This window comes from Bubalus kerabau, chromosome 14 (genome assembly GCF_029407905.1).
Source record: "Bubalus kerabau isolate K-KA32 ecotype Philippines breed swamp buffalo chromosome 14, PCC_UOA_SB_1v2, whole genome shotgun sequence".
NCBI classification, from domain to species: Eukaryota; Metazoa; Chordata; class Mammalia; order Artiodactyla; family Bovidae; genus Bubalus; species Bubalus kerabau.
The window spans coordinates 46375130-46402462 of record NC_073637.1 but is presented as its reverse complement, the minus strand read 5'-3'; the positions used below and the strand labels follow the sequence as shown (position 1 = coordinate 46402462).

Genomic DNA, 27333 nt, shown 5'->3' with positions numbered 1-27333 from the left:
GAGGGGAGCTATAGGTTAAAATGGCAGCTGTACCCACTCATTTATTATCTGTTCAGTAGTTTCAGTCTTGAAAAGTACAGGACTGTTTCGGGAACTATTCCTGGTAAGACTGCAAAGGCATGCATTCATTCACACCATTGATACTTCCTGAGTGCATGTGACTGTTGTCGGTGCTGCAGTTACTGCTTGTCAAGACATAGATCCTGTGCTCAGGGAGGCTCTGTGTTCTAGAGTGCATCCCCCAACCATGAACACTAAGACCAGTACATAAGATGCTTTCAGATTAAGATGCTTAAGAAAGGCTTCCCAGGTGGTGCTAGTGGTCAAGAACCTGCGTGCCAATGCAGGAGACGTAGGAGACGTGGGCTCTATCCCTGAGTATATCCCCCTGGAGGAGGGCATGGCAGCCCACTCTAATATTCTTGCCTGGAGAATCCCATGGACAGAGGAGCTTGGCAGGCTATAATCCATAGTGTTGCAAAGAGTTGGACATGACTGAAGTGACTCAGCACACACACACACATCAGGAAAGGAAGAGGGGGTGACGAGAACATGATACCTGAACAGGATGAAGAAAAGAAGGAGGAAATCAGTGGTGTGATGGCCCAAAATATGATCGTTCCAGTAGATAAACAGCTAGTATAAAAGGATGGGGCTTCCCTGGTGGCTCAGACAGTAAAGAATCTGCCTGCAATGTGGGAGGGTTTGATCCCTGGGTTGGGAAGATTCCCTGGAGAAGGGAATGGCTACTCACTCCAGTATTCTGGACTGGAGAATTCCAAGGACAGAGGAGCCTGGCAGGCTACATACAATCCATAGAATCAACCAAGAGTCAGACACGACTGAGCAACTTTGACTTTACTCAATATGTCCAAGAGCTAGAAAGAAATAGCCCTGGGTTTTGAAAGGTCACGGCCTAGGAGACTAAGGAACCAGCTGAAGCTGGGGGCGGCGGGGCGGCTTGGGCCTGCCTTACCCATGGTCATCTTTCAGTAAATTGCTTGTTAAAATGACCTGAACAGTATGTTGTGTCTGTTTAAGTAATAAAGATCAAAAGAAAAATTCAAGTAGCTGAAAACATAAAGAAAGGTATTGTCATAATAATGTATTGGCTTCTAGTACCTTCTTTACCTCTGAGAATTATGGATCATTTTGTAAATGGACAGATAGTTTTAATGAGCATTTAGACCAGCTTTGACATGCAGCCTACAAACAGCATGTGAGAACCAGTAACAGACAAGAATTTCTTGTTGAAATCTTTACATTTGAAAATACTTTGAAATAATGCTATTTTAATTTATCCAATGAATTATATTCAGTCATACAACTTTTAGGTCCATATTTGAGAGATACACAGATAAACATGTAGACATAATCTAGCAGACAATCAACATAGCTCAGCGCACTTCTGAGTCTGTGTCTTTATGTTGCAAGGTCAGATTCTGCCTTCCGGAATAGACTATATATGCTATGGTTGGGTCTGGGTATTGAGGTTATACAAGTGCTGCAAAAAGTTGCTTTGCGTGGTTCCCAGTGTGGACTTGCATGGGAAGAGGAAAGATGAGCTATATCTGTTTTATATTGTCATATCCTGACTATGCTATGTTCCAATAATGTAAGAAATAAAATGAAGTCGGATTTGTCAGTTAAGAGCTTAGAAGTATGAATGAATAGTCTAGGTGAGTGATTCTCAGCCAAAACTATGTTCAGATGTTCTGGGGACACATTTACAACTATAAATATCCAGACCAAATCTCTACTTAATTAAATCAATTTCTGGGCTTAGACCTGGGCATTAGGATGTTGTAAAAGGTATCCCAAGTGATTCTAATGTATAGCCAGGGTTGAATATTCTAGTCTAATTTATAAGAATTTAATCATTCTCTGTAGCCTTTAGGATAAAGTTAGTTTGATTTTAATCATCTTAGTCTGCATCTCATGTATCATCTGAATACTCCTTTCGTTATTCTCTTAGAGTAGAGATCAGAACTTATGATCCCAAAGATTAATTTAGTGAGAAGATCTTCCTTCTTTCCTTTCTTCCTTCCTTCTTTCATCCTTTGCTTTTTAAAAATGCATCTGGACATTGAAAGTTTTTTAAATCGTTAAAGGAATAGTACATGGCAATTAAATTTAAAGCTTCATATATACAATATTTAGAAATTAAGATCTGCTTCTAAGAAATATTGAGGTTATTATAATAAAAACACTTCTATAAGACTTCAAAATGTGTGAAATAAAAAACTTGTAATTGGGGTTGGTGGTAGAGAGAGGAAAGAAAGAGCTAGACTAAGGTAATTGCTATAATTGAAGGATAATTACAGCATTTAGCTTCCAGCCAGAGAAAAGGAAATATAATTTTTATATGTATATTAGTTTTTATAAGAAAAAGAAAGCTAACTTACCAGGATTTAAAAAAAAAAAAAAAAAACCTTCTAAGCACTGAGATCTCTGAGTTTATCACACAAAGCTTTACACACTACACAATAGAACAATATAATTCATAGTTTTACAGAAAAATACAGATAAATCAGGACAGTTCCCTCTTAGGACAGTTCCCTCTGTTAATATTTGATAATAGACACCTTTTATGACATTAATTAGTCAGTGGGTTCAGCTGCTTTCCAATCTACCCACTAGCTCATGACAGTGGACAATGTCAGCCACAAGATAGACGATATTTGTCTTCCAGTTTGCATTGGCAAGAGGGTAGCCTTCAGTTCATCTAAAAGCCATATCCAGTGATAAATTAGGGGAAAAGACATCCGATTACAACTTGGTTAATAATGTGAAAGGTTGGAATTTGATTTTTTAGCCTATCCCTACCCTGCCTAATCTTACAGTGGTAGCTACTATGACAATCTGGGAGAGTTTGTACTAGTACTGGGAGAGCAGTGCTAGTTGGGGACTGTGCTGAATCATACACCTTGGGATCTTGGATCCTGGCTACAGAATCAAAGGCTTGTGGAAGTGAATGTCGCAGAGCATCCTGGCTACAGAATCAAAGACTTGTGGAAGTGAATGTCGCAGAGCATCTAAAATTGTTCTTTTTTTCTGGGTTGTTTTTTAATTGGAGTATAGTTGATAAACAATGTTGTGTTGGTTTCAGGTGTACAGCAGAATGATTCAGTTATACATGTACATATATTCATTCTTTTCCAGATTCTTACTATTTTATAATGATCTATATGCGTAAAGAATCTGATTTCTTTCTGCTTTTTTACTTCCTTCTGTTTTTAAGGCTGAATAATATTCCACTGTATACATATACCAAATTTTCTTTATGAATTCATCCTGTGATGAGCTTCAGGTTCCTATTTCAAAATACATTACAAAGCAAACATAATTAAAACTTCATGGTACTGGCATAAAACAGGCATATATACCAATGAAACACAGTAGAAATCCCCCAAAGTAACCTGCACATATACAGTTAATTGATTTTCAACACGTCTGCCAATACTGCACAGTAGGAAAAGGATAGTCTCTTCAACAAGTAGTGCTGGGGAAAAATGGATATCCTTTGCACCCTTATCCTACACCATACCCACACATCCACTCAAAATGGATTGAAATCATTAGTGTGTAAGACCTGACACTGTAAATCTATCAGAAGAAATCATGTCACTGGTCTAGGAAATGATTTCTTGAATATGACACCAAAAGCACAGCAACAAAAGTAAAAACAGAGAAGTGAAATTACATCAAACCCAAAAAATCTTCTGCATGACAAAGAAAACAAGCCACAGAGTGGAAAGGCAACCTGTGGAAAGGGAGGAAATATTTACCAACTTTATATCTGGAAAGGAGCTCCAGAATACATTATATTCCATATTATATTGTTCCATATTACACTATGTTATATTCCAGAATATATCAGGAACTCCTATAACTCAATAGTCAAAGAGCTCAATTAAAAAATGGACAAAAGACCGGAACAGAAATTTCTCCCACAAAGACATACAGATGCCCACAGGTATATGAGAGTGCTTGACATCACTAATCATGAAAGCAATGCAAATCAAGACCATAATTAGGTATGCACACATATATACATACACATTAATAAATATTAATATATTCTATATATGATTATCATATATATCATACATATGATTATTCTCAGTCATGTTCTCAGTAAGATGAAGCACAATGTGTCAGTGGCTGCCAGTGGACCAGTTGTCACTGAAATTTGCTTGTTCCTAATGTAATATGACAATGTATTAAAAAACTGGATGAATTAGGATTTCAGAGAGTTTGGGGAAAGGCTTAAGAAAAATAATGTAAAAAAGACTCTCTTAAATTTAAAGTATAATAATGTACTGTTTTATAATTAGTGTTGAGAAATCACATGACCATTAGAAATAATTGTTTACCAAAAGAACTGGAATGAAGCCACATGGCTTAGATTTTTTTTAATCTAATGAACTAAAATGATAACTGCTAACTTATTTTCCCAATAGCAATAAATAGGTGTGACTACTTCAGTTTTTCTAAAAGAGTTTTCCTCTTTTCCAGAAAACACACCTTATTGTTCCATTTTCTAAGTATATTTTTCTTGAAGTTTTCCTATAGTAGAAGCATGAGAAATAGTGACCTTGTCAGGATCAACATCCACTGTTCTATTTCCACAGTCCGCATCTGCAGAGCTGCTCTTATGGCTACGCAGTGCACAGTCCACGCCTGGGGAGACCTCCCTCACATGCTAAGGTCTGTGCTGTTAGTACAATCAGAGCTACTCACAGTCTCAGTGGTGAAGAAGAGTGAATGCAAATTTTTAACTCCAGGTGTGACATTTCTTTGAGTTCCCATATTCCATTTTTTAAGTTCTGAATAGTTTTACCTGGGCTTCCCAGGTGGCGCTAGTGGTAAAGAGCCTGCCTGCTAATGTAGAAGACATAAGAGATGTGGGTTTGATTCCTGGGTCGGGAAGATGCCCTGGAGGAGGGCATGGCAACCCATTCCAGTATTACCTGGAGAATCCCTGTGGACAGAGGAGCCTGGTGGACTGCAGTCCATAGGGTCGCAAAGAGTTGGACACAACTGAAGAGACTTATCATGCACGCATACTCCATAAATATCTGTGTTTCTTTATTAACAAATAAAAGTTAAAATTGAGTAACTTGGTCAGTTGGGTAGAGGTGGCTGGCACCTTTTCCTGAATTTACCACAGTACGTCTCTAAGGTGCACCTCTCCCAATCTCCCGTTTCACCATAGGCCACTCCTCTACTTCTCAATTTTATGCCTTTGAAATGTTTCTTCCCCTAAAGGGGTCAAAACATAGGACAGAGCAGTGGGGTGAGGTCAAAGCCATACCCTGATATTAGCTCTCATTTTATTGCTCTCTAATTTCAAGGAAAAAAAAAAAAGAAAATTGGGGCAGAGTGACGACATTGACACTGTGACGTACAAAATTCTTAGAACTGGCAGGAAAAACAACTCTCTTAAATATCAGTGTTATAAATCCATATTCTAGGTCTCTCCAAAAAGTTTACATTTTATTGGCATCTAATGTAAATTCCAAATGTGACCCTTCCACTTGGAGACCACTGTGACATTTAAAATGTCCAAGTCTACAAATTATAAAAGACTTTTCCTAAACACAGCCTTAACCCATGACTTCATTTCATTCATGATTTACAAACAGGAAAAGAAGAGGGGGGAATCTTAAGGGAGAAGATGTGATTTTCATTAGCTATGAAGATTTTCAAAATTGCATTCGTCTCAGTTCATTAGGTCTTATAATCACATTAGCTACGTGGCATTGTAAGGAAGAAAATGCCCTGCAGAAGGCTCCCGGTAGATTTCAGGATTCCAGTACCCCTGCCCGCTGGGACTCCAACATAGGAATAGATTTTTCCTTTCCTAGGATGAGCCAATGAAAATGATACAGCTTGTAGAAGCCACATTCATACAGATGTTCCTCTCACTCTTTCCTAATTCCATCTACAATGATTCCCCTGGCCAAATGCTATATTCAGTTCAGTTCAGTTCAGTTGCTCAGTCATGTCTGATTCTTTGCGACCCCATCAATCGCAGCACATCAGGCCTCCCTGTCCATCACCAACTTCCAGAGTTCACTCAAACTCATGTCCATCAAGTCGGTGATGCCATCCAGCCGTCTCATCTTCTGTTGTCCCCTTCTCCTCCTGCCCCCAGTCCCTCCCAGCATCAGGGTCTTTTCCAATGTCATGTTAGTTTTGAATAATTCTGAACGTCTAAAGACTTGAAAAGTAACTCCCACCTCACTGGGATTCCCTTAGGGCTTGTAACAAATCCTGAGCCCAGGGTTTTCAGTGAACTGCTTACTTCAGGATCACTTAGGACACACGTTAAAAAAACAGATTCTTGGGCCTTGGATATCTGCCAGAATATCTGAGGGTCAGGCCTGGGCATCAGCAGTGTAACACGTGTCCCAGGGGTTGTGAGCGGGACTGAGGAGTCCTGGGGGGGATCTGTACAATGGTTGATGCTCTCACATGGCCTGAGAAGGAAGCCACGTGAGACCCATGGGGCTGATAGATGGAGGCGGCCTGAAGGCCACACCCTCTGATACCAGTCAAGGCTAGTTGTTCAGTAGGGCCCTAGGCAGAACGCTCCGCCATCAAAGTTGAGAAAATATTCTCGTGCTCACAAGTGAGATATACTTGTCATGTCTCTACTCAGGATCCTGCCATTTACCCCGTATTGCCTTTTATTTTGAAACAGGATTTTCAATTGAAATATAGTCAATATACAATATTGTGTTAGTTTCAGATGTACAGCAAAGTGATTCAGTTATATATGGGTTTTTTTTTCAGATTATTTTCTACTTCTCTGTACTATGCAGTAAATCTTTGTTGCTAATCTGTTTTACACTTAGCAGTATGTCTTTGTTAATCCCAAACTCCTAGTTTATTCCCCCTCAACCCCTGCTTTCCGTGTTGGTAACTATAAGTTTGTTTTCTCTGTCTGTGAGTCTGATTCTACTCTGTATATAGGTTCATTTGTATTATATTTTAGATTCCACATGTAAGCCATAGCATGTATTTGTCTTTCTCTGAGCTACTTCACTTAGCCTGATAATATCTAGCTCCATCCATGTTGCTACAAATGGCATTATTTCGTTCTTGTTTGCGGCTGAGTAATAGTCTGTTGTGTGTGGGTGTGTGTGTTGTGTGTGAGATCTTAAATCTTCTTACCACATTTTCTTAAATACTCCATATTGCCTTTTGTATCTGGTTCGAAGTGTGTTTGGCTGTTATGATATTTTCGCCTTTTTAATGAACAGGAACCTCGTCCAAAGAATGTGGCAGTTTCCAGGCTTAGTCACTTAGTAAGAACAGAATCTCCACAGGGGTTTCTGTTCTCGCACACTCACCTCTCCTACCTCCATCAACAGAGTGTTATCTTCCCAAAACTGTGCAAAGGAGGAGAAGAAAATAGATGTACTGAAGTATTGTGTACATACACACATCATTCTTAAACTCCCAAAGTAACCCATGGAGTAAGGTCAGCTGTAGACAAAGTGGTAAAGCAGAAAAGAATCTCCAGATAAGTGCTGAGTCTGTTCCCCTTGCCCCCCTCCACACACAATGCATCTGCTCTCTGCCCTCAACCTTCTCATCTTCTTCCTCCCTCCTTTCTCCTCCCCAGGTGACTTGCTCCGCTCCATCACGTATGCCTTAATGGGATTTTAAATGCATGCGCCACTTCTTTCCTGAACATCTTTTTTTTTTTTAAGCTTTGCTTTAACTGTAAAGTGAAAGCCATTTTCCTCCATTCCGGGTGAGGGGTCGACAGAATGGGGGGTACTCTTTACAAGTGCCCTCCCGGGTCCTTGAATCTGACTCATCCTCAGTGGCTGGCTGACCCTGACTGGGATGAGTGTGTGCGTGGGCGCCCAGAGGCGGTCCTGTCCACCCTGTGAGCATGCAAAGGCTGTCTTTGGAATCCACCAGACACAATGAGGGCAGTTCTCAGCTTGAAACACCATCAGTCCAAGGGCGCTGCAGCTGCATTGATGCGGTGGCGCCTCTGCTGTCAAGCCAAACAGAATCACGCTGCAATTATTACCACTAGATGTGGCTTCTCATGCAACATGGTGGGAGTGAAAGGCCTTCTGGCTCTGTTTTTTCCTAACTTCCCATGCTTGGAATTCAGTGGTAAATTGTTTTTCATCTTTGATCAAAATATATCTCTGTATTAGGGAAAATGAAAGTGTTAGTTGCTCAGTCGTGTTCGACTCTTTGCGACCCCAGAGACCACAGCCCGCCAGGCTTCTCTGTCCATGGGATTCTCCAGGCAAGAATACTGGAGTAGGTAGCCATTTCCTTCTCCAGGGAATCTTCCCAACCAGGGATCCAACCCGGGTATCCTGCATTGCAGGCAGATTCTTTACCATCTGAGCCACTAGGGAAGCCCTATGTATTAGGGACTTAATTCTAGAGATTTTTCACCTCTTGCCAGTTGAATTGTACCACTGAATTGCATCAGACCAGTGTCATCTCATATTCAAGGTGTGATTTGAAGATGAAGCAGTGCTTGTCAGAGTAGATATTTACCAATTATTCATTCAATGAATTACAGAGTGTCAAAGAGTAAAATACAGCTTGTGCCTTAGAATCAAAGAGTAAGAACTGTTGGCGGTCAAGAGACCAATGAAACCAACTCGAAGAGCTGAGCATCTTTAATAATAGAGACAGAGAAAGTCTCCAGGATGTTCTGTCACCTTTGGAAGCACCTCAGGCTTATCAAATACTGAGATTGGAAATTAGATGGATCACTTTCAAACTTTTCTCTGTAAGATTTTCCTAATTCGGGGCAAATGCCTTAAAAAGCCTCTGCAGCTTCCAGCAGCAGCATCCTCTCTTTCCATATTTTGATTTGATCCTCGCATTTTGTTGAAAGTCTTTTATAAATATGAATCGTAAATGTGTAAATATATCAACTGGACATTAATGAAAAAATGAAGAGACTTCCCCGTCAGCCCTACAGCCAGTGTGCCGTGCTGGTGTTCCCAGCATGCATGCGTGCTCAGTCACGTCCGACTCTTTGTGACCCCATGGACTATACCCTGCCAGGCTCCTCTGTCTGTGGGGTTCTCCAGGCAAGAATACTGGAGTGGGTTGCCGTTTCCTCCTCCAGAGGATCTTCCTGACCCAGGGATCGAACCCACCTCTCTTGCTTCTCCTGCATTGGCAGGCGGATTCTTTACCTGCTGTGCCACCTGGGAAGCCCAGTATTGTCAGAAGTGCTGTTGATGTTTCAGGGGTTGTTGGAATTTACTTCTGACACTGGACACTGACCTTAAAGACCTCACATGAGGGGGACTTCCCTGGTGGGCCAGCGGTTAAGAATCCACCATCCACGTGCTCTCACAGTGACACATTTACAGCTGGCTGTGACTCAGTAAAGTTTTGTTTTGTTTTGTTTTTTCCAAAAAAAAAGAATCCACCATCCAATGCAGGGGACACAAGTTCAATCCCTGATCAGGGGACTAGGATCCCACATGCCATGGGGCCAGTAAGCCTGTGCACCACAACTTCAGAGCCCTTCTAGAGCCCGTGCCCCCACAACAAGAGAAGCTGCTGCACCCTGAAACCGGAGAAAGGACGTGCCACAACCAAGACTCAGGGCAGCCAGAAAAAAGTCCACCTGTGATGTCCCCTCCAGACACGTGTGACCTCGTCATGTTTTCCATGAATCACTAAGACTGTGCTTCCTGGGGAGTTGAAACTATTGATCCCACTGAGGATTTGTGTCTCAGAACTTAGGAATCACCAACTTCTTTTATAAAAGGATCTCAGAGATGGAAAGAAACCTTATAAGTGACCTCACTTTTCAGAAAGAGAAATGGAGGCACAGGAGGTTTGGGCTCATTTCGGGCCACACAGCGATGCTCTGGGAAGGAATGGAGTGGGAGCTGGGTCTGTGACTCCATGCACCAGTGACTCGTCCACTCGCTGCCATCTCATTAGACTCTGGAGAGAGCGGCCTTGTGTGTGGGTGCTTCTGTGAGAATCAAGAAGGCTCCAGAGACACTGGAGCTCTGACCTCATCTCACATAACTCTGAGTAAGATGAAGGTCAGGTTTCAGCACAGGAATCTGGTTGGATGACCCTTCAGCCCTAGTTAAGGAAGAGGAAATCTACACTAGAATTACTCATCCATGGCCCTCAGACCAGCAGCCTAGACCTTGCCTGTGAGCCAGGTAGAAATGCAGGATTCACAGGAATATAAGAGAGCAGACTGGTGATTACCAAGGGGGAAAGGGTTGGGGATGGGGTGGGAGGTCAGGGTTAGCAGGTGCAAGCTTCTATGCGTAGAATGGATAAACAAGGTCCTGCTGAATAGCACAGAAAACCATATTCAGTATCCTAAGATGAGCCATAATGGAAAAGAATATGAAAAATGTATATATATCTATAATACTGAGTCACTTGGTGTGTAGCAGAAATTAACACAACATTGTAAATCAACTGTACTTCAATTGTGTGTGCTGTGTGTGTGCTAAGCCACTTTGCTGCTGCTGCTAAGTCACTTCAGTCGTGTCCAACTCTGTGTGACCCCATAGACAGCAGCCCACCAGTCTCCCCCGTCCCTGAGATTCTCCAGGCAAGAACACTGGAGTGGGTTGCCATCTCCTTCTCCAATGCGTGAAAGTGAAAAGTGAAAGTAAAGTCGCTCAGTCGTGTCCGACCCTCAGCGACCCCATGGACTGCAGCCTACCAGGCTCCTCCGTCCACGGGATTTTCCAGGCAGCAGTACTGGAGTGGGGTGCCAGCTAAGCCGCTTTAGTCATGTCCAATTCTTTGCGACCCTTCGGACTATAGCCCACCAGGCTCCTCTTCATGGGATTCTCCAGGCAAGAATACTGGAGTGGGTTGCCGTGCCCTCCTCCAAGGGATCTTCCCAACCCAAAACTCAGGATCTCTACCACTAGTGCCACCTGTTGCTGTTGTTCAGTCGCTCAGTCGTGTCCAACTCTGCGACTCCATGGACTGCAGCACTCCAGGCTTCCCGGTCCATGAGATTTCCCAGGCAAGAATACTGGAGTGGGTTGCCATTTCCTTCTCCAAGCACCACCTAGGAAGCCCCAATTAAAAAATATTAAAACTAAAAATAATAATAATAATAGCCTACAGGATTCAGAATCTGCAGCTTAACAAGATCCCCAGGTGTTCTGTCTGCAGTAGGTCCTGTCCTAGAACTGTCTTCTCCAGTTTCAGCATGCATCACATCACCTGGAGGGCTTGCGAAAACAGAGCTCGCCCAGCCTCACCCCAGACTTCCTGACTCATAAGCCTCGGGGAAGGTCCAGAATTCTGCATTTTTAACAAGTTCCCAGGTGATGATGAGGCTTCTGCTCCAGGACCCCCATTTGAGAAGCTCTGCTCTGCAAAGACCATGACCTTGTTGCTTCTTCTCCAAGGGGCTTGGGGAGCCATACTCCCTGAGTATCTACACACACTGCCCACACCCTTCCAGCAGAAAGCCTTGATGATGAGCCCCGAGAACATACATTTTTAAATAACGAGTTCTGACTCATTCTGATCAAGCCGTCGCTCTGTCTCCCCAGCCCTAAGTAGTTTCCGGGAACACTGACAAGTAACCTACAGGGATGTTTTTTGCAGATTTTTGCTTTCTAGAAGTCAATGAAACGTATTTTGTTGACCAGTTTTATAACCTAAAGAATCCTTAATGCTTGTAAAATGTAGGAAAGATGAGGGCTTCTCTGGTGGCTCAGTGGTACAGAATCTGCCTGCCAGTGCAGGAGACACAGGTGCGATCCCTGGTCCAGGAAGATCCCGGGAGCCACAACTGCTGAGCCCGTGTGTCTCACCTCCTGAAGCCTGAATGCCCTAAGACCATGCTCCACAATTAGAGAAGCCACCACCACAATGAGAAGCGAGCACTCCACAATTAGAGAGTAGCCCCCACTCTCCACAGCTAGAGAAAAGCCTGCACATCAACAAAGACCCAGCACAGCCAAAAATAAATAAAAATTTTTTTTTATTTGGGAAGTATGAGAGTAAAAGATGGCCCTGATGTGTTAACCACTGAGGAGTAAGTCGAGCTGCTGTCTTGCTAGTGCCTGGGCATGATGTTAAGTCAGCGCGCTCACATCCGGGTACATCAGAGGGTGTGGTTGATCTAACTCACAAGGAAGCCAGCACTATGAACTAGGATTCCTCTGGGACGTGGCTTAAATTCAGTCTAATCTCTGAAATTCTACTTCTTCCATCCTGAAGAGTTCCTTTTCCCAGGGTAAGCATCCTTTGTTGTACAGTCTGCATGCAGTAGCCGGGTTAGGTGAGGGCTTGGTAAAAGCTAATTGGGACGTGACAGATACTAGAGCATGTGTAATTAGCTGTCCAACCTCAGTCCAAGTGTTACAATGAATCTGATCTTTTAAATATCATGATCCATGAGTGGAGGATCTGAGAGGCATTTATGTCATGTGGTGAATTTCTGAACCTCTCAACAAAGAGGTTGCGGGGCTTTTCTTGGCTAAGTCTTTTACTGTTATGAAAAAAAGTGGCTGAATCACCCGAGCTTCCGAAACCAAATAAAAAGTGCAACGTGGTGCTTAACAGAGTGAGATCTAAAAGTCCTGACCTCATATAGAAAACAGGCTTGTGGCTGCCAGGGGGGAGGAGGGGGTGGGGAAGGGTGGATTAGGAGTTTGGGATTAGTAGATACAAATTATAATATAGAGAATGGATAAACCACGAGGTCCTAGTGTGTAGTACAAGGAACTATATTCGATATCCTGGGATAGACCATAATGGAAAAGAATATGAATAAGAATGTGTGTGTGTGTGTGTCTATCTGTATCGGTTCATTGTATAGTAGAAATTAACACTGTAAATCAACTGTACTTTAACAAAATAAATTTTAAAAATAGAAGTAAATAAAAGTCCTCATCTCTGTAAACCGGCCCTGTGTGTAAGCACCACATCCCCACCGGGCTCCAACAAAGCGGATGGTGCCAGGGCTGCAAAGTGCTCTAGGTCGCTTGGAAGGAAGGCCCACGATGAGGAGGCTGGGAGTGAGCAGTGGGCAAACCAGCGGAGAATGAGTGTTCTTCTCTCCGATACTGAAAACCAGTCACTATAGCGTGAAGCTGAGCTTGCCGGGAAGATGGCAGGGCTTCCATATCCTCACCTGTCTGTGCTTGTCCCAGCCAGGTGGACACCTGAGGGTTACGAACACGGTGGAGGTGGCTGTGTTTTTTATTTCAAGCCTGGCCCCTTCCTGGCCCTGAGGGGGCATGTGGGGAGAAGCCAGTTGCTCGTGGGTAGGATGGAGGCCGCAACATGGAGATTCCCCATCAGGTAGGCAGGCAGGCTGGCCGGCTTCTGAACTCCTCTTATCCCTTGGCTTCTTTTGAGAAGACTGAGAAAAAGAATTTCTTCTTCTAATTCTTACCATCTCTGAAGGCCTTTGTCAAGAACCATCCAGGTGCTTCAGTGAGAGTACAAAGAAGGCAGGTGTCTGTGTTCATTCCAGAACTGAGGGTTTGCCAGTTAAACCCTTGGCTTATTTAATTGTTTGCTTGGTGTGCTCATCTCTTTTAATTCTCCTTTTCTTCCTGACCTGATAAAGTATTCATTAAACTTGCCTTTTGAGAGTCAGGTGGGGAATCTTCCTTTCACAGAAACATAAAAATTTCTGGACTGGGTCCTATATCCCAGCTCATGGAGACATTGAGAATATGGTGGGATGTGAGATGGATATATGTCTGCCCTCAGGGAACTTTTAATTCAGATCAGCAGAGCAAATATGCAAGACAGGAAGAAATAGAGCTGAAAGGTCCAACTGTACACTTTGTAAAAAGACCATTAAGACTTGCTTATGCAAATTGAAGACCCCTTACCTGCGCTCCTCACCCAGTCTGTCAAAATCATTCTCTCTCCCTCTCCCCCTTCTTCCTCTCCGGTTCTCTCAGGAGATTTATGTTTGAAAATAAAAAATGAACCTTGGTAATTGGTTTCCAAGTCAGGATACGAAGAACAATAACCTTAGAAGGCATTCCTTAACCACCAAAGTCACTTGCCTTTTGGCTTTTCTCAAGGCAAAACCAAAATGGTGGCGGGACTTTGATAAGCAGTAAACTATATTCTGTAATGTAAGTTTAGTGTATTTTGGAAATGAGACACACACACACACACCCCTCAGAGGGTCAGATTTCCCATTTCCTGTGGGGATCAATAGGTTTGGTGTGTACAGGATGAAATCAGATTAGGCTGACAGATGGCCTGCAAGATTGATAACCTGCCCTGGAGATGAACGCTCGGGTCTTCCTGCAGCAGCAGCAGCAGCAGCAGCGAACCTTGATGGCAGGGCCAGTTTGCTGACGTCAAGTGTTTCTCTTGTGCTCCAAGTTGCTGAAGGAAGAAATGTCAAGATACTGCTCCAGAGTGATGGTGAAATGATTCAGGAAAACCATCAAGAAAATCTCACCCTGGAGACCTTTGCTGTCTTGCGCTCTTTGGGTGTGTTTCCCCCTGACTCAGGGAAAGATGGCAGAGAAGCGGGATGATCTTTACAGCAACTGGTTTGGCAGAGACCCTTGGGTCTTAGCAGGGCCCCCATGGACAGCAGACGTTGCCTGAGGTGACTCCTTGTCCACAGCAGTCCTGCTTGACTCTCCTGTGTTCAGTGAACACAGCTTCCCGACAGCAGGGCCCCTTTGGTCTGAAGGGAAAGTGACCTCAATTCAGATACTTCAGCTTCAGAGTCTTCAGGGAACAGGAGAATTCCGTGGAGGGGTTCTTGCCCCTGCAGCCGGTGCGCCTGCACCTGCTTCATGGGACAGAAACCCGGCAGAGAATCTCGGTCCTCAGCCCTTGTTAAATGTGTCTGATTGATCTGTTGCTTGTAAAGTGTCATTTTATTGCATGGTTCCCACACTTGGTGACAACCAGGAAGGAGGCGTATCCATGGGGATGGGTCCTCCATCTCCTTATTTCAGCATCAGTGAGGGGTCGTGCGTGGAGGTGGTTTCCATCGTGTGTAATTATGAGTTAACTAGGACAGCTGTAAAATGATAATGACCATCATTACTGACCTCAGCCGGCTTCAAAGGAGCCATAGCTAATCTAACTGCTGCTGCTGCTGCTGCTGCTAAGTCACTTCAGTTGTGTCCGACTCTGTGCAACACCATAGATGGCAGCCCACCAGGCTCCCCCGTCCCTGGGATTCTCCAGGCAAGAACACTGGAGAACACTTTCATTCACTTCACCCAGTTTTTGTTTTCCTTATTGGACTTGATCGGAGTGGCTGATGGTCTAGGCTAATGAAGACAATTAAAATGCTCAACAGAGGCACCAACAACAAGAATAGCAGGTCTCTCCAGGAGAAGCCTGCTGATTAGGGCCGAGAATAGAATTACACTGCCCCCTTGTGGTTGAAAGTGGCATGTGCTTTTAAAATAAAAGGCTTTGGGTTTTTCTCAAGATCGAATCGCTTGTTGATTAAACCAAAAAATGAATGGATATAAAAGTATGAGAAATTTTGGAGTTTTCAGTCCAAAATAGTTATCCAGCACAACTTCTAAAAAAACATCCCCAACAGAAGTCCTGTGAACTCAAGCACCGGCCAAGTGACAGGTTCCCACAGTAGTCTGAAATCGAGGGGTAGGAGGATCCCAGTGCCTCTTACACAGCAATGTGTGGGTGGGTGGCTGGGTGGGTATGCACGTATGCATGTGTGTGCTCTGTCTCTAAGTCGTGTTCAATTCTTTACGACCCCGTGGACTGGAGCCCTCCAGGCTCCTCTGTCCATGGGATTCTCCAGGCAAGAATACTGGAGTGGGTTGCCATTTCCTTCTCCAGGGAATCTTCCCGATGCAGGGATCAAACCTGCATCTCCTGCATTGGCATCTCCCACTAAGCCACCTGGGAAGCTCTTAAAGAGCAATACTATAATTATTGCTGGTCATGAATGGTGCATCAGTGCAGCAAACAGTAAAGCCTATTCTAAAAGAGAAAGAGTTGATGTACAACTATTAGGCTAAACCTGCTGTTTCACTAATATGATCTTTTGCAGCACATCTTAGTGGGACATTCAGGTGTCTTAATAAATGTTCACTGAGGTCAGTGAATGGTCCTGCTTTGCCCTATGTTGAATTACTCATAAAATATTTACACATGAGGTCTGACAATGGGATGCTGTTTGAAGAAACAGCATTCTATAATTGAATGTAATTTTATTGTGATAGGTAGGAAGAGAATTAGAGAAATAGGCTTAACTATCTCCTTGAAAAAATCATGAGAGAGCACCCCAAACTGTTCATGTGCTTCTGCTGATATGGCTTGATTCAGGATGCTCAGGAGACATCTTACTTGATGAAGGAATTAGGAGAGAATAAACTGGTCCCCATGGGCTTCCCTGGTGGATCAAATGGTAAAGAATCCACCTTCAATGCAGAACACGTGGGTCCAACCCCTGGGTCAGGAAGGTCCCCTGGATGAAGGGAATGGCAACCCACTCCAGTATCCTTGCCTGGAGAATTCCATGGACAGAGGAGCCTGGTGGGCTACAGCCTATGAGATTGCAAAGAGTCAGGCACGACTGGGTGACTAAACATATCCACACACATAGAAGCTGGTCCCCAAGACCAGTAACAGCATCAGCCTTGGACTGTCTTTTCCATGTGGACCCTGGCAAAGAGTGTAAGGTATAGGAAAGCCTCACTCCTTGCGGGACCATTCCTTTTCAGGGTGACTCCTTACTTTCCAGAGACTGTGCCTTGTTTTCTCTCCCTCTGTCGCTACTCTTGAGAGAAATCTTCAACCTTTGGTAAGGGTGCAGATGGCTCCGCTACTCAAGATGAGCTACATGAAGGACCCCTGAGCACTGCATTTAAGTTCAGGGAAACCAGTGTGTGAGGGCCCAGCCTTGTGCAGGAAAGTCCATTCCACTTCTTGGAAAGCCCCGGACCATTAGCACAGGGCTTCCACTCTCATCCCCACTGGGAAGGAGGAACATGGAAGCCAAACATGTGCATCTACACATGTGGGGGAGGAATGGGCTATCTACACACTGGGAGGGGTAGAGGTAGTCTATCTGCACACCGGAGAGCGCAGGCCATGAACGCCCACGGCGGGGAGGCGGTCATGTCTCAACTGTAGATAAGCCAGAAGAAATGGGCAGAATTATGGAAACAGAAAGAGGCTAGGAGACAAGAGTTAACAGTGGTGTGGATTTTCTCTAAAAGAAGAATAATCCCGCCTAGAAGTCATATGTGTGTAGACACCTCCCACACACACTGCTGGCCCCTGCAAAGGAAGGGGCTCCCGCCACACTCCCAACCCGGGCTGTGACCTGTGCGGCTCCTTCAGTTGCATGCAGAAGTTTCCGAGGGGCGAAAGCCACCCACACAATCGGAGCCCTTGCCCTGGGGGATTACAGTGTATTATATCTGACTCAGAAACACACCAGATCTTTCTTTTCACTGTGGCATTTTTTCTGTGCACCAGGAGAACTTTTGGAAAAAGTATTGCTTTCACTTTCAGAAGCTTTTCTGCAGATTCTAGTGGAAGGGTAGTGAGCCCGGAGTTTTGACACATTTTCTGTGAGTTACATCCTTTATTCAGTCGCTGGTAATAATCTGCTTTCATCCTCCTCCCCATATTGCTCTGTGAGGCAAAGCACCATATTATATTCTATCGCCTCCCCCTGTTGAGAGAGAGAAAGAAAAACGTGCACAGAGATGAGAGAGGGGCTTGCTGGATGGATATGTGGCTTTTGAATAATTCACCAAAGAAACTATTTTCTAAGGACCTAGCGCTTTATCAATAGACACTGATCAATCATTGTACGAATGAGTGAGCAAATGAAAGAAGGAACACACAAATGCCTGCACAACAGATCTTCTTCGTTTGTGCCTCTTAAAGTGCGCCACGCATGGACCTGGATATAAACATTTATTGATTTATGTGCTTGCTTGAATGTATTTTAATAACTTACTCTGATGCCAATTTGTAGCCTAAGTTTAAAGTGAATTATTCATTGTTGCAACGAATCATAAGAGAAGTGCTCTTCAGTTATAGCTGTCCAGGGGCAAACAGGCAAAGGCAACGTGACCGTCCATGACAGTATGTGTGCAGTGTTCACAGGCATAATATATAACCAACGCAGGAAGAATGCAGTTCTTTATTACCCAGGAAGTTGTACATTTATGTATTTATGGACCTTTAGGATGTGTTCGTGTTGGTTTAAGGCCGTATAGAAAGCAGTCAGCTTCATCTCCTAGAATTCTCTCTGCATACTTACAGATAAAATTTCTTTTTCCCCAGCTTTTTTTTAATTATTATTTTTCAGCTTTGAATATTTAAATAAATGCAAAATGTTTCACCTGGAGCAAGTTTTCTCCTGTTGAACCACAGTGCACTCCCTAAGCTGCCCATGTGCAGGCTTGATGTAGCTGCTCAGTGGATGGCTACATAGTCCCAGCTCTGTCAAGGAGCAAATGGAAATGCAAATATCAACCAGCCTTTTTATTAAAAAGTGTTTTGAGTTCTAATGAATTGTCATGACACAAATATTTATTTCGTGACTTTATTCACGTAACTTGAGAATGAAGCTAAGGCTGTGTTAAGTGAGAAATGTTCTAGAATTGATCAAAGCAAATGTTCTTTAACAAGCTCTGATGAGAAAGCAAATCATTAATTTGAAATAGTGCTCTATTTTTCCAAATCTAAATCTTAAAATATTTCACAAAGCTCGTTGGCTGTTTTCATTTAGAAGCCTTGTAACTCACTGGACCTGGGAGCAATAGCCCCCAGTGAGAAGGAGCGCCCTCTAGGGGCAGAGGCCACAAGTGCTGGCTGGACTCAGGTCCTCCACTGCCACTGAGCCTGGCAACACCGCGGGGGGAACTTAGTGCCTGAACTTCAGCTTCCTTGTCTGAAAAATGGGAGTTAGTCATGCTTTCTTCACAGGCTTGTGTCAGCGATTAAATGAGGAAAGCACTTGACTGCATGTGTGCTAAGTCACTTCAGTCGTGTCCCACTCTTTGCGACCCTATGGACTGTAGCCCACCAGGCTTCTCTGTCCATGGGATTCTCCAGGCAAGAATACTGGAGTGAGTTGCCATGTCCTTCTCCAGGGAATCTTCCTGACCCAGGAATCAAACCTGCATCTCCTACATCTCCTGCCTTGGCAGACGGATTCTTTACCACTAGTGCCGCCTAGGAAGCCCCCATGTGCCAGGTACTCAGTGCCAGGTAGTACAATGTCCTAGGGACAGCTCTTACACTCGGTTTGTAGTTGTTTATAACTAGGCTTCTTTGCTGCTGGTGATGTGTTCTCAGCACAGAATTTCCTCCAGTGTCTTGAAAGTAGACTTACTGAATGCTTACAACCTTTCATGAAAGCCAGCCCTGAAAATAAAGTCATAGGCTCAGAACAGGTAACTGTTTCTGAAGGTGAATATAAAGACTATGTCATTAATTGTATTGACCTTAAACCTTCTCGGAGAGAAGCAGGCTTGGGGAGTTGAGGATTCAAGTGGGGAAGAAAAACGTAGCAAACTACGTTTTTGTGAAAGCTGTAATAAATGGTTTATGGTGTTCTGTGGAAAAAAGGAATCCAAATACATGTGTATTTATTTGTTGTTTCTTTTTCAGCAGATTTTCCTCCAGGTGAAACATTTTGCATTTATTTAAATATTTAAAGGTGAAAAATAATAATTAAAAAGACTTGGAGTCTTACTTGAAAACATTAAGAATCCATCCCCCAAACCTACAAAAATAACATCTGTGGCCTCAAAACATAGAGCTAGGCACCACACACTCCTGCTTTGCATTTTGGGTAAGAAAACAGAAGCCCGGACCACGGAGGGGTACTGGTTTCAGGTCGAGTCCAGTGTGTTCTGTACACACCTCCCTGATCTGCTCAGACTTGCCCCCAGCCCCCACTCTCATCTAGCCCCTCCCCCACAGGAACTTGCTACCGGATTCTAGCACCTCTCCTGAGAAGTTGTCAAAACACAAGCTGTTCTGTCTGCAGGAAGACGCCACCCTCTGCCCCCATGTTGCCACCTTGGAAGGACTGACTGACTCCAGCAGCCCGTGCCACTCCCTGCCCCCACCATGGGATCCGAGGGAAGCTTGCTGATCGAGGGACAAACACAGATCATGCTGTTGGGGAGCCTGGCATCTGTGGCCACCTTCTTCCTCATCACCTTCCTCATCTTTCTGTGTTCCAGTTGCAACAGGTGAGAGTGACGGGTGTCTACCGAAGCCTTAAAATAACACGTTCCTGGGACCTAGAAGACTTTCTGTATTAAAAAGCCTGTGATGTATGGCATCCCACTGCATAGACGTTCACAGACACTCCTGTGATTAACTGCCTTCTCTCCTGCAAAGGGGCCCAGGACACTTTTTATTAGCTCAGTGAAAGGCCATATTTGGTTTTCCTGGGGAGCAAGTGGAAGAGACCTTATATATGAAAGCCCTTATATATGAAACTTCCCAGAAGGAACTTTTTTCTGTTCTCATGAGGACACCCATGTCTAAATTTATATTGTCTTTCTCCATCTGTGGACATTTGGAAATCGAAGTACGATGTGTATTAAACACACTCTATTTTGCTACCATTTGAGAGTTACTGAGAATTTTTGCTGCTCTGTAGCTGTGGAGGGGTCATTTTATTAAAGACTTGTAATCTAGAACTGCAGTTTCTTAAGAACCAGATTTTTCTAAAAGAGAACCAACCATTCTGTGTATGAAATAACCGTCTTGTCTTATTTTAGAATTACACTTCTCTCTCTCTCTCGACTCCTTCATATAAAATGTGTAACCCTCCCACCAAAAAAAAAAAGGAGATCTTTGCTTGGAGAGAAGCAGAGTCCTTCCGAAGCCAGAGTGATTTTCCAGGTGTTCGGACATTGTTACAACATATGCCGCTCTCTGGTGAGCTGGCTGCTGCTGGAGCAGCCAGTGCAGACCAGCTGGCAGCCAACCCTCTTCTAAACTCTTCTCAATAACCTTGGAAGAGAGTTGCCAAGTGTCATTTAAAAGTCCGGATATGGCTTCCTGCACTGAAGTCTCTGTCAAAAAGAGAAAATCTGGAGTCCCTGAACTCAAGTAGTGCCGGTTCGGACCCAGGTCTCCTGAGCTGGAGACCAGCTGGCTGAAGAAATAAGACCGAAGAAGAGAGGAGTGTCAACTCTTCTGGGCCTGGGAGGGCCTGTCGCTGTAATTATTTATGCTCCCACTAGGTGTCACTGTTGCCTTATATGTCTATGGGAAAGGTAGCTTCTAGTACTTACGGCTTTCTTTAGCCTGTCCTGAGTAAAAATAAATTCTATTTTTACTGGATGGACTTTTCCATAGTCTGGAAGTACACATGACTCATCCTGAGAGCATGTACCCTTCCCAACAAGCCAAAAGTTGTATTTTCTTTATTTTCTCAATCCCCTGGCAGTGTGTGACTTTGCAAAGACTGAATTAAGAAAAATGAAGACATGAGAATTGTCTGGACTTCCTTAAAAAATAAAAATTAAAAAAGAAATCATCCCAGTATTCTAGATATAAACAGTTTCTACTCAGGAAACTGCCCCCAGTCCTCTGGTTAACTTGTATTTTCTACTCCTGGAGGAAGTGGGGGCAAGAGAGCTGGCCAGCCCCTTGCTAGGACTTGACCCCCTCAGACCCTGCTGCCTGCAGAGGAGGGGTAAGTTGTCTGGCTTCTGGTTTCTCAGTAAAATAAACTCGGTTCTTTATTAAAAGAGAGATTTAAGTGTTGATACAGTTTGGATAGGAAAGGGGAGTGCATGTTTGATTTTAGGTGGCACGTTGGATATTACAGCCACGTTTCCTTTTCTGTTTCAGAGAAAAGAAGCCAAGACCGCACAGTGGGGACCATGAGAACCTGATGAACGTGGTGAGTGTGCGTGCATGTGTATGTGTGTGCACACGCATGTGCCCTTTGAGGCATCAGCCACTTCTCTAAGCAGGTCCCTGCAAGCTTACAAGCTGAGGGCAGCAACTCAGCCAGAGTTAACTGGCTGCCTGGGCTGAGCCCTTGTGCTGCAGGTTTATCCTCCCCATGGCTAGCTTGTGTGCATGCTCAGTCACTTCAGTTGTGTCTGGCTCTTTGCAGCCAGCGCTCGGAAGCTGCTCGGATAGTCCCAGCTTACCGCAGGCACGTTTCTGTTTCGCCTCTGCCCAGCTCCAGCTGGTTTATTAGTTGGCCACACCTGTCATAACAAAGGACTGCAAGCTGAGTGGCTTAAATAATAAATTTATCATCTCAGTTCTGGAGGCTAGAAATTCAAGATCACGGTAGCAGCAGGCTATGAGGGCGCGCGTGTTCCAGGCTGCTCTCCTCGCTTCCAGCGGTGCCCTTGGCGATGCTTGAAGACTCTGCCCTCACTGACATATCTGTCCCTGTGACTCTTCATACCATCTTCCCTCTGTGTGTATTTATGTCTGTCCATGTTCCCCTTTTAGAAGGCCTCTGATATGACCTCATCCCTCATCTTAACCTGTTTCATCCGCAACGACCCTGAGTCCATAGGAGGTCCGTTCTGAGGTATTGAGGGTTAGGACTTCACTACAGGAATTTAGGGAGGATGAAAATTCAACCCATAACAGCTATCAGTAAGGTCGCAGGAGCCTGAGACCCCCAGCATCCTAGATGGCCTGGCCCAGTTTTCTTGGTCTGTGTCCTACAGGGTCCTGACAAGCTCTGAGGGCCTCTGGGATCCACCCAGGTGAGGAGCAGCTTGAGCATCCTGGTCCCACCTTGTTCCGCTCAGGCCTGTGCCCTTAACTGGCTGAACAATACTAACAGCTGGGGGTGGGCCACCCTCCCATTGTTGTTGTTGAGTTGCTACGTTGTTCTTGAGTCACTAAGTCATGTCTGACTCTTTGTGACCCCATGGACTGTAGCCCACCAGGTACCTCTGTCCATGGGATTCTCCAGGCAAGGATACCGGAGTGGGTTGCCATGCCCTCCTCCAGGGGATCTTCCCAACCCAGGGATTGAACCCATATCTTCTGCTTGTCAGGCGGATTCTTTTCTGCTGAGTCACCAGGGAAGCCCCTGCCTTCATATACGCAGGATAAAACTATGAAGTTGCTTTCTCTCCTAGATGTAATTTCTCAAGAACAACTGTAAATCTGTCTGAGGAAGAAGGGGCAAAGAGGAACGATGGATGAGTGAGGGGTCTGGAGGTGAGGGATCTGGAGGTGAGGTCTGGAGTAAAAAAAGCAGCCAGCAGTCAGGTTCTGAGCCCCCCAGCAGGCGTCTCCAGTCCCGGGCGCCCTGCCCTGTGAATGTGGGCACTCTTCCAGCCCGGGCAACGAAGTGGTCAAGTCTCCTCTCCTAGGAGCCCCGGGGGTCCTCCCTTTTGTCTCTGTGTGCAGGAGGCTCACACACCCACCTCTTCCCGGCTTCTCAGCACCGCCCTCCCTCTTACCCTCACTTTGTCACCCCCACGGCAGTCTCTGGTTGTCTGTGTCCCCACTTCTCACCTGTCCGCAGCACCTCTGTTAGACTGCACCCAGAAGGTTGGTGGGGGAGAAGATGGCGCCTCTGCTGTAGCTTCACACACACGCAGGTCCAGGGGCGACCCAGGGGAAAGGGGGTCCCCTGTCATGGGATTGAAACAGTTGATTCCCTGTAAGTTTCTGGAGCATGATGAGCGTGAGCTCCATACTCTATTATTATTTTTGTGGTTTAGTCACCAAGTCGTGTCCAACTCTTTGCGACCCCTTGGACTATAGCCCACCAGGCTCCTCTGTCCATGGGATTGTCCAGGCAAGAGTACTGGAGTGGGTTGCCATTTCCTCCTCCAGGGGATCTTCCCGGATTGGTGATCTAACCTGTGTCTCCTGCTTGGCAGGTGTATTCTTTACCACTGAGCCACCTGGGAAGCCCCCTGTGTTGTTATTACTTCGTTGCCAGTCAGGAGTCAGAGAATTTGAGAAGCCAGGTAGCCAAGTGGTGCTATTTACATCAGAACTTCCTGTGTGGACTCCTGGAGCCGGTTGGGTGTGGCCACCTGGGTCCTGCATGTACTTCATGAGCGGGATTGGGGAGCAGACCGTATCAGCAGTGATTCAGCTGCTACATGAGACAGGCGGCATATTTCAAGAAATACGTGATCTAGCAACGTACTTCCAACTGTAGCTCAGCCTTGTGTATTATGCCCTGTATTGTCCACTTCCACCAATAAGCCCAGTAAAAAACGATCAATGCCATTCTTCCCCTCAAGGGTCCTGAATTTGTGAGAATAAGGAAGGTTTGCAGACCTAAGCTTTAGCATACAACATTTTTTGTGAACCTTCAAGTGGAGACTTGGCTGATTATGAACATCTCAGATGTCAGTGACATTTATCTTTGATCAGATTTAAGACTCTTCCCTTCAGATGACAAAGGTGATGTTTTCCCTCGTTTGCCTCAGCATGACACACCTTTGAAAAGGGTGACATTTCCGGCATCTCTGGGAGAAAGACGAGGCCGCTATCTGCTGGCGCTGATTCGGATCAGCCCTGGGGCTTCCCCGTCCCGCCTTGCCTTGAGCTAGGAGACTGGCTCCCCACGACCTGCTGTAGCCCACCTGTGATCTGGGAAGGGAAACTCTGTGGGTGGCAGCCTCAGGAGATTCTGAGGACAGCTCTGTCCAACAGAACCTTCTATCAAGATGGCTTGGCTGCACTGACAGAATGGCGACTGCCCACATGTGGCTGTTGAGCCCTTGACATGCAGCTAGTCCAACTGAGGGACTCAACTTCATTTCATTTCACTTAATTTGCATCTAAGTAGCAGATTTGGGTTTTGTTGTTGCTGTTTTAATTTTTAGACAAAGCCATGGACGGAATTCCCTGGTGGTCCACTGGTTAGGACTCTGGGGAACTAAGGTCCCACAGGCTATGCAAATGAATAAATATAAATAAAACAACAACAAAAAGGCATGGCTATTCCCCTCTGCCCCGCAGTCTGACTCTCTTGGCACCTTTGTTCTTGCAGCCTTCTGACAAGGAGATGTTCAGCCGCTCTGTCACCAGCCTGGCCACAGATGCGCCCCCTAGCAGCGAGCAGAACGGAGCACTCACCAACGGAGACGGTAAGTGCTGCCACAATTCCAGCTTTCCGGGCAGGCCTCATTACCTGCGAAAGAACTAGAAATGTAGCTCAGAAAGGTCAGAAAATGTAGCTCAGAACACCACCGCTATTACCATCATCATTTTTTAATAACACCAGCTCACTTGCCTGCGTGACCTGGATGGAAGTACCTGGGAATTAATATCTTCCCCAAGGCAGCCCTTCACCAGTGAGTGGTACAAGGAGGGGTCCCTTGTCCCTTGGCTGAGATAACTCGAAGGCCTGTTTATTGCTCTGTTTTTCCAGACTTTTTCTGCAGGATTTGGCTCCAGTCACATATTTGAAGCTGTCTTATTAATGCAGACTTTATTGGCTACATTATCCAGTGTATTTCTTTCACCTTTCAATAAACCGTTCACACATGAAAAAAGAAAATGTAGCTCAAAAAAACTAGGAAATGTGTTCTTGCTCTCCTTTTGTATTACTGCCAGTTTTAGCAAAAAAAAAAAATATCATTTGGATGAAAAGTTAGTATCTATGAGTTGACTGCTGGGTGCCCTCGCTCTAAGATCTGTAAGTTTATGAACTCGTGTACACTAACAACTGTAAGATTGCTGTTACCTATAAGATTACTATTACTAGTATTACTACTGCTCTGTAAGATGGAGATTATTACTGTCCTCAGTTTACAGATGAGGCAACTGAAACATTGCTGCTGCAGCAAATTACCACAAAGTTAGTGTCTGAGAACAGCACAGATTAATTTACAGCTCTGGGTATCAGAGTCTGAACCAGGTCTCCCTGGGCTAAAATCTGTAAGGTATTGTCCAGCCCTTTACAGCTCTGGGTATCAGAGTTTGAACCGGGTCTCCCTGGGCTAAAATCTGTAAGTATTGTCCAGCCCAGTAGCAGCAGGGCAGGATTTCCTCCCCAGGTTCTAGGGGAGAATCTGGTTCCTCGCCTGCTTCAGCTTCTAGAAGCTGCCTGCGTTGGTCCAGGCCTTTCTCTCCATCGTCAAGCCTCTCTCAGGCTCTCCTGCCCATTTCACTTACAGGTGTTAGCTGCTCAGTCATGTCTGACTCTTTGAGACCCCATGGACTGTAGCCCACCAGGCTCCTCTGTCCATGGAATTTTCCAGGCAAAAATACTAGAGTGGGTTACCATTTCCTTCTCCAGGGGATCTTCCCCACCCAGGGATCAAACCCATGTCTTCCATATTGCAGGCAGATTCTTTACTGTCTAAGGCACCAGGAAGCCCCTTTCACTTATAAGGACCCTCCTAATTACACTGGGCCCACCTGGATGCCCAGGGTCCTCCCCATCTCAAGGTCAACAGGTAGGCAGTTTATCCTTGTCCTAAATTCCTCCTTTGCCATGTGACGAAACACATTCATGGAATCTAGGGATTAGGACGTGGACACCTAAGGGTGCATTATTCTGCCTGGCACAGAGAAGTTCTTAATTTGCCTAAGATCTTATGGTCTATGCACTAAGGATCTGTAATCTGAACCTTTGATTTGAGTCCTAGGCACCCCATCTACACGCTCACTGCCTGATGTGAATGCTGACAGAGGTCACAACTACATTTCCATGGTGCAGTTTACAGACTGCTTTCACCTGCAATAGCAAATCCTCTTTTACCTCCATTTATAGACGAGGAAGCTGTGGGGCAGTCAGGATTGACACTGTCTTCAGACGCCAGTGCCGGTTCTGTCTACCAGGACACAAACATCTAAATCCAGAGGGCGAAAGTTCACCTCCTCCAGGACGATTAAGTATTCAGAACACAGTGGGTGGTGGTGATAACTTCACAGATCAAGAGATCCATTATCAATTTCCCCAGATGTTGTGTCCAGTTCTTTGCGACACCATGGACTGTAGTCCGCCAGGCTCTTCTGTCCATGGAATTCTCCAGGCAAGAATACCAGAGTGGGTAGCAATTCCCTTCTCTAGAGGACCTTCCCAACCCACAGATCAAACCCAGATCTCCTGCACCGCAGGCAGATTCTTTACCATCTGAGCCCCTGGGGAAGCCCAGATACTCCTTAGGGACACTTATTTCAAGCCCCCTCCCCCAAAGAGAAGTAGTCTTTTTTTTTTCCAGAACAGGAGGTAAGCATTTTATTCTTTCTTTCACTCATTTCATTTTTCATGTAAAAACCTAGTGAGATCAGCCATACCATAGATACTATTCTGGACTCAGGGTCTTAGAGAACCCCAGTTTAGTCAGTAAAAACAAGTAGATTAAAAAACTTAAGTTTTTTTGCATAAGTTTTGCATATATA

The 27333-nt window shown here is 44.8% G+C and overlaps 1 protein-coding gene across 3 annotated transcripts in view; it reads left to right on the top strand.

Annotated features, from left to right (window-relative positions):
• Positions 1-27333, top strand: part of PAG1 (phosphoprotein membrane anchor with glycosphingolipid microdomains 1) — a 153401-nt gene that overhangs the window by 110940 nt on the left and 15128 nt on the right. For all 3 annotated transcript variants that reach the window (XM_055546347.1, XM_055546346.1, XM_055546348.1), the window contains 3 exons: positions 20003-20210; positions 21829-21880; positions 24974-25070. In XM_055546347.1, the coding sequence (XP_055402322.1) occupies positions 20086-20210; positions 21829-21880; positions 24974-25070 (274 nt within the window). In that variant the 5' untranslated portion in view covers positions 20003-20085. The remainder of the gene's footprint in view (positions 1-20002; positions 20211-21828; positions 21881-24973; positions 25071-27333) is intronic.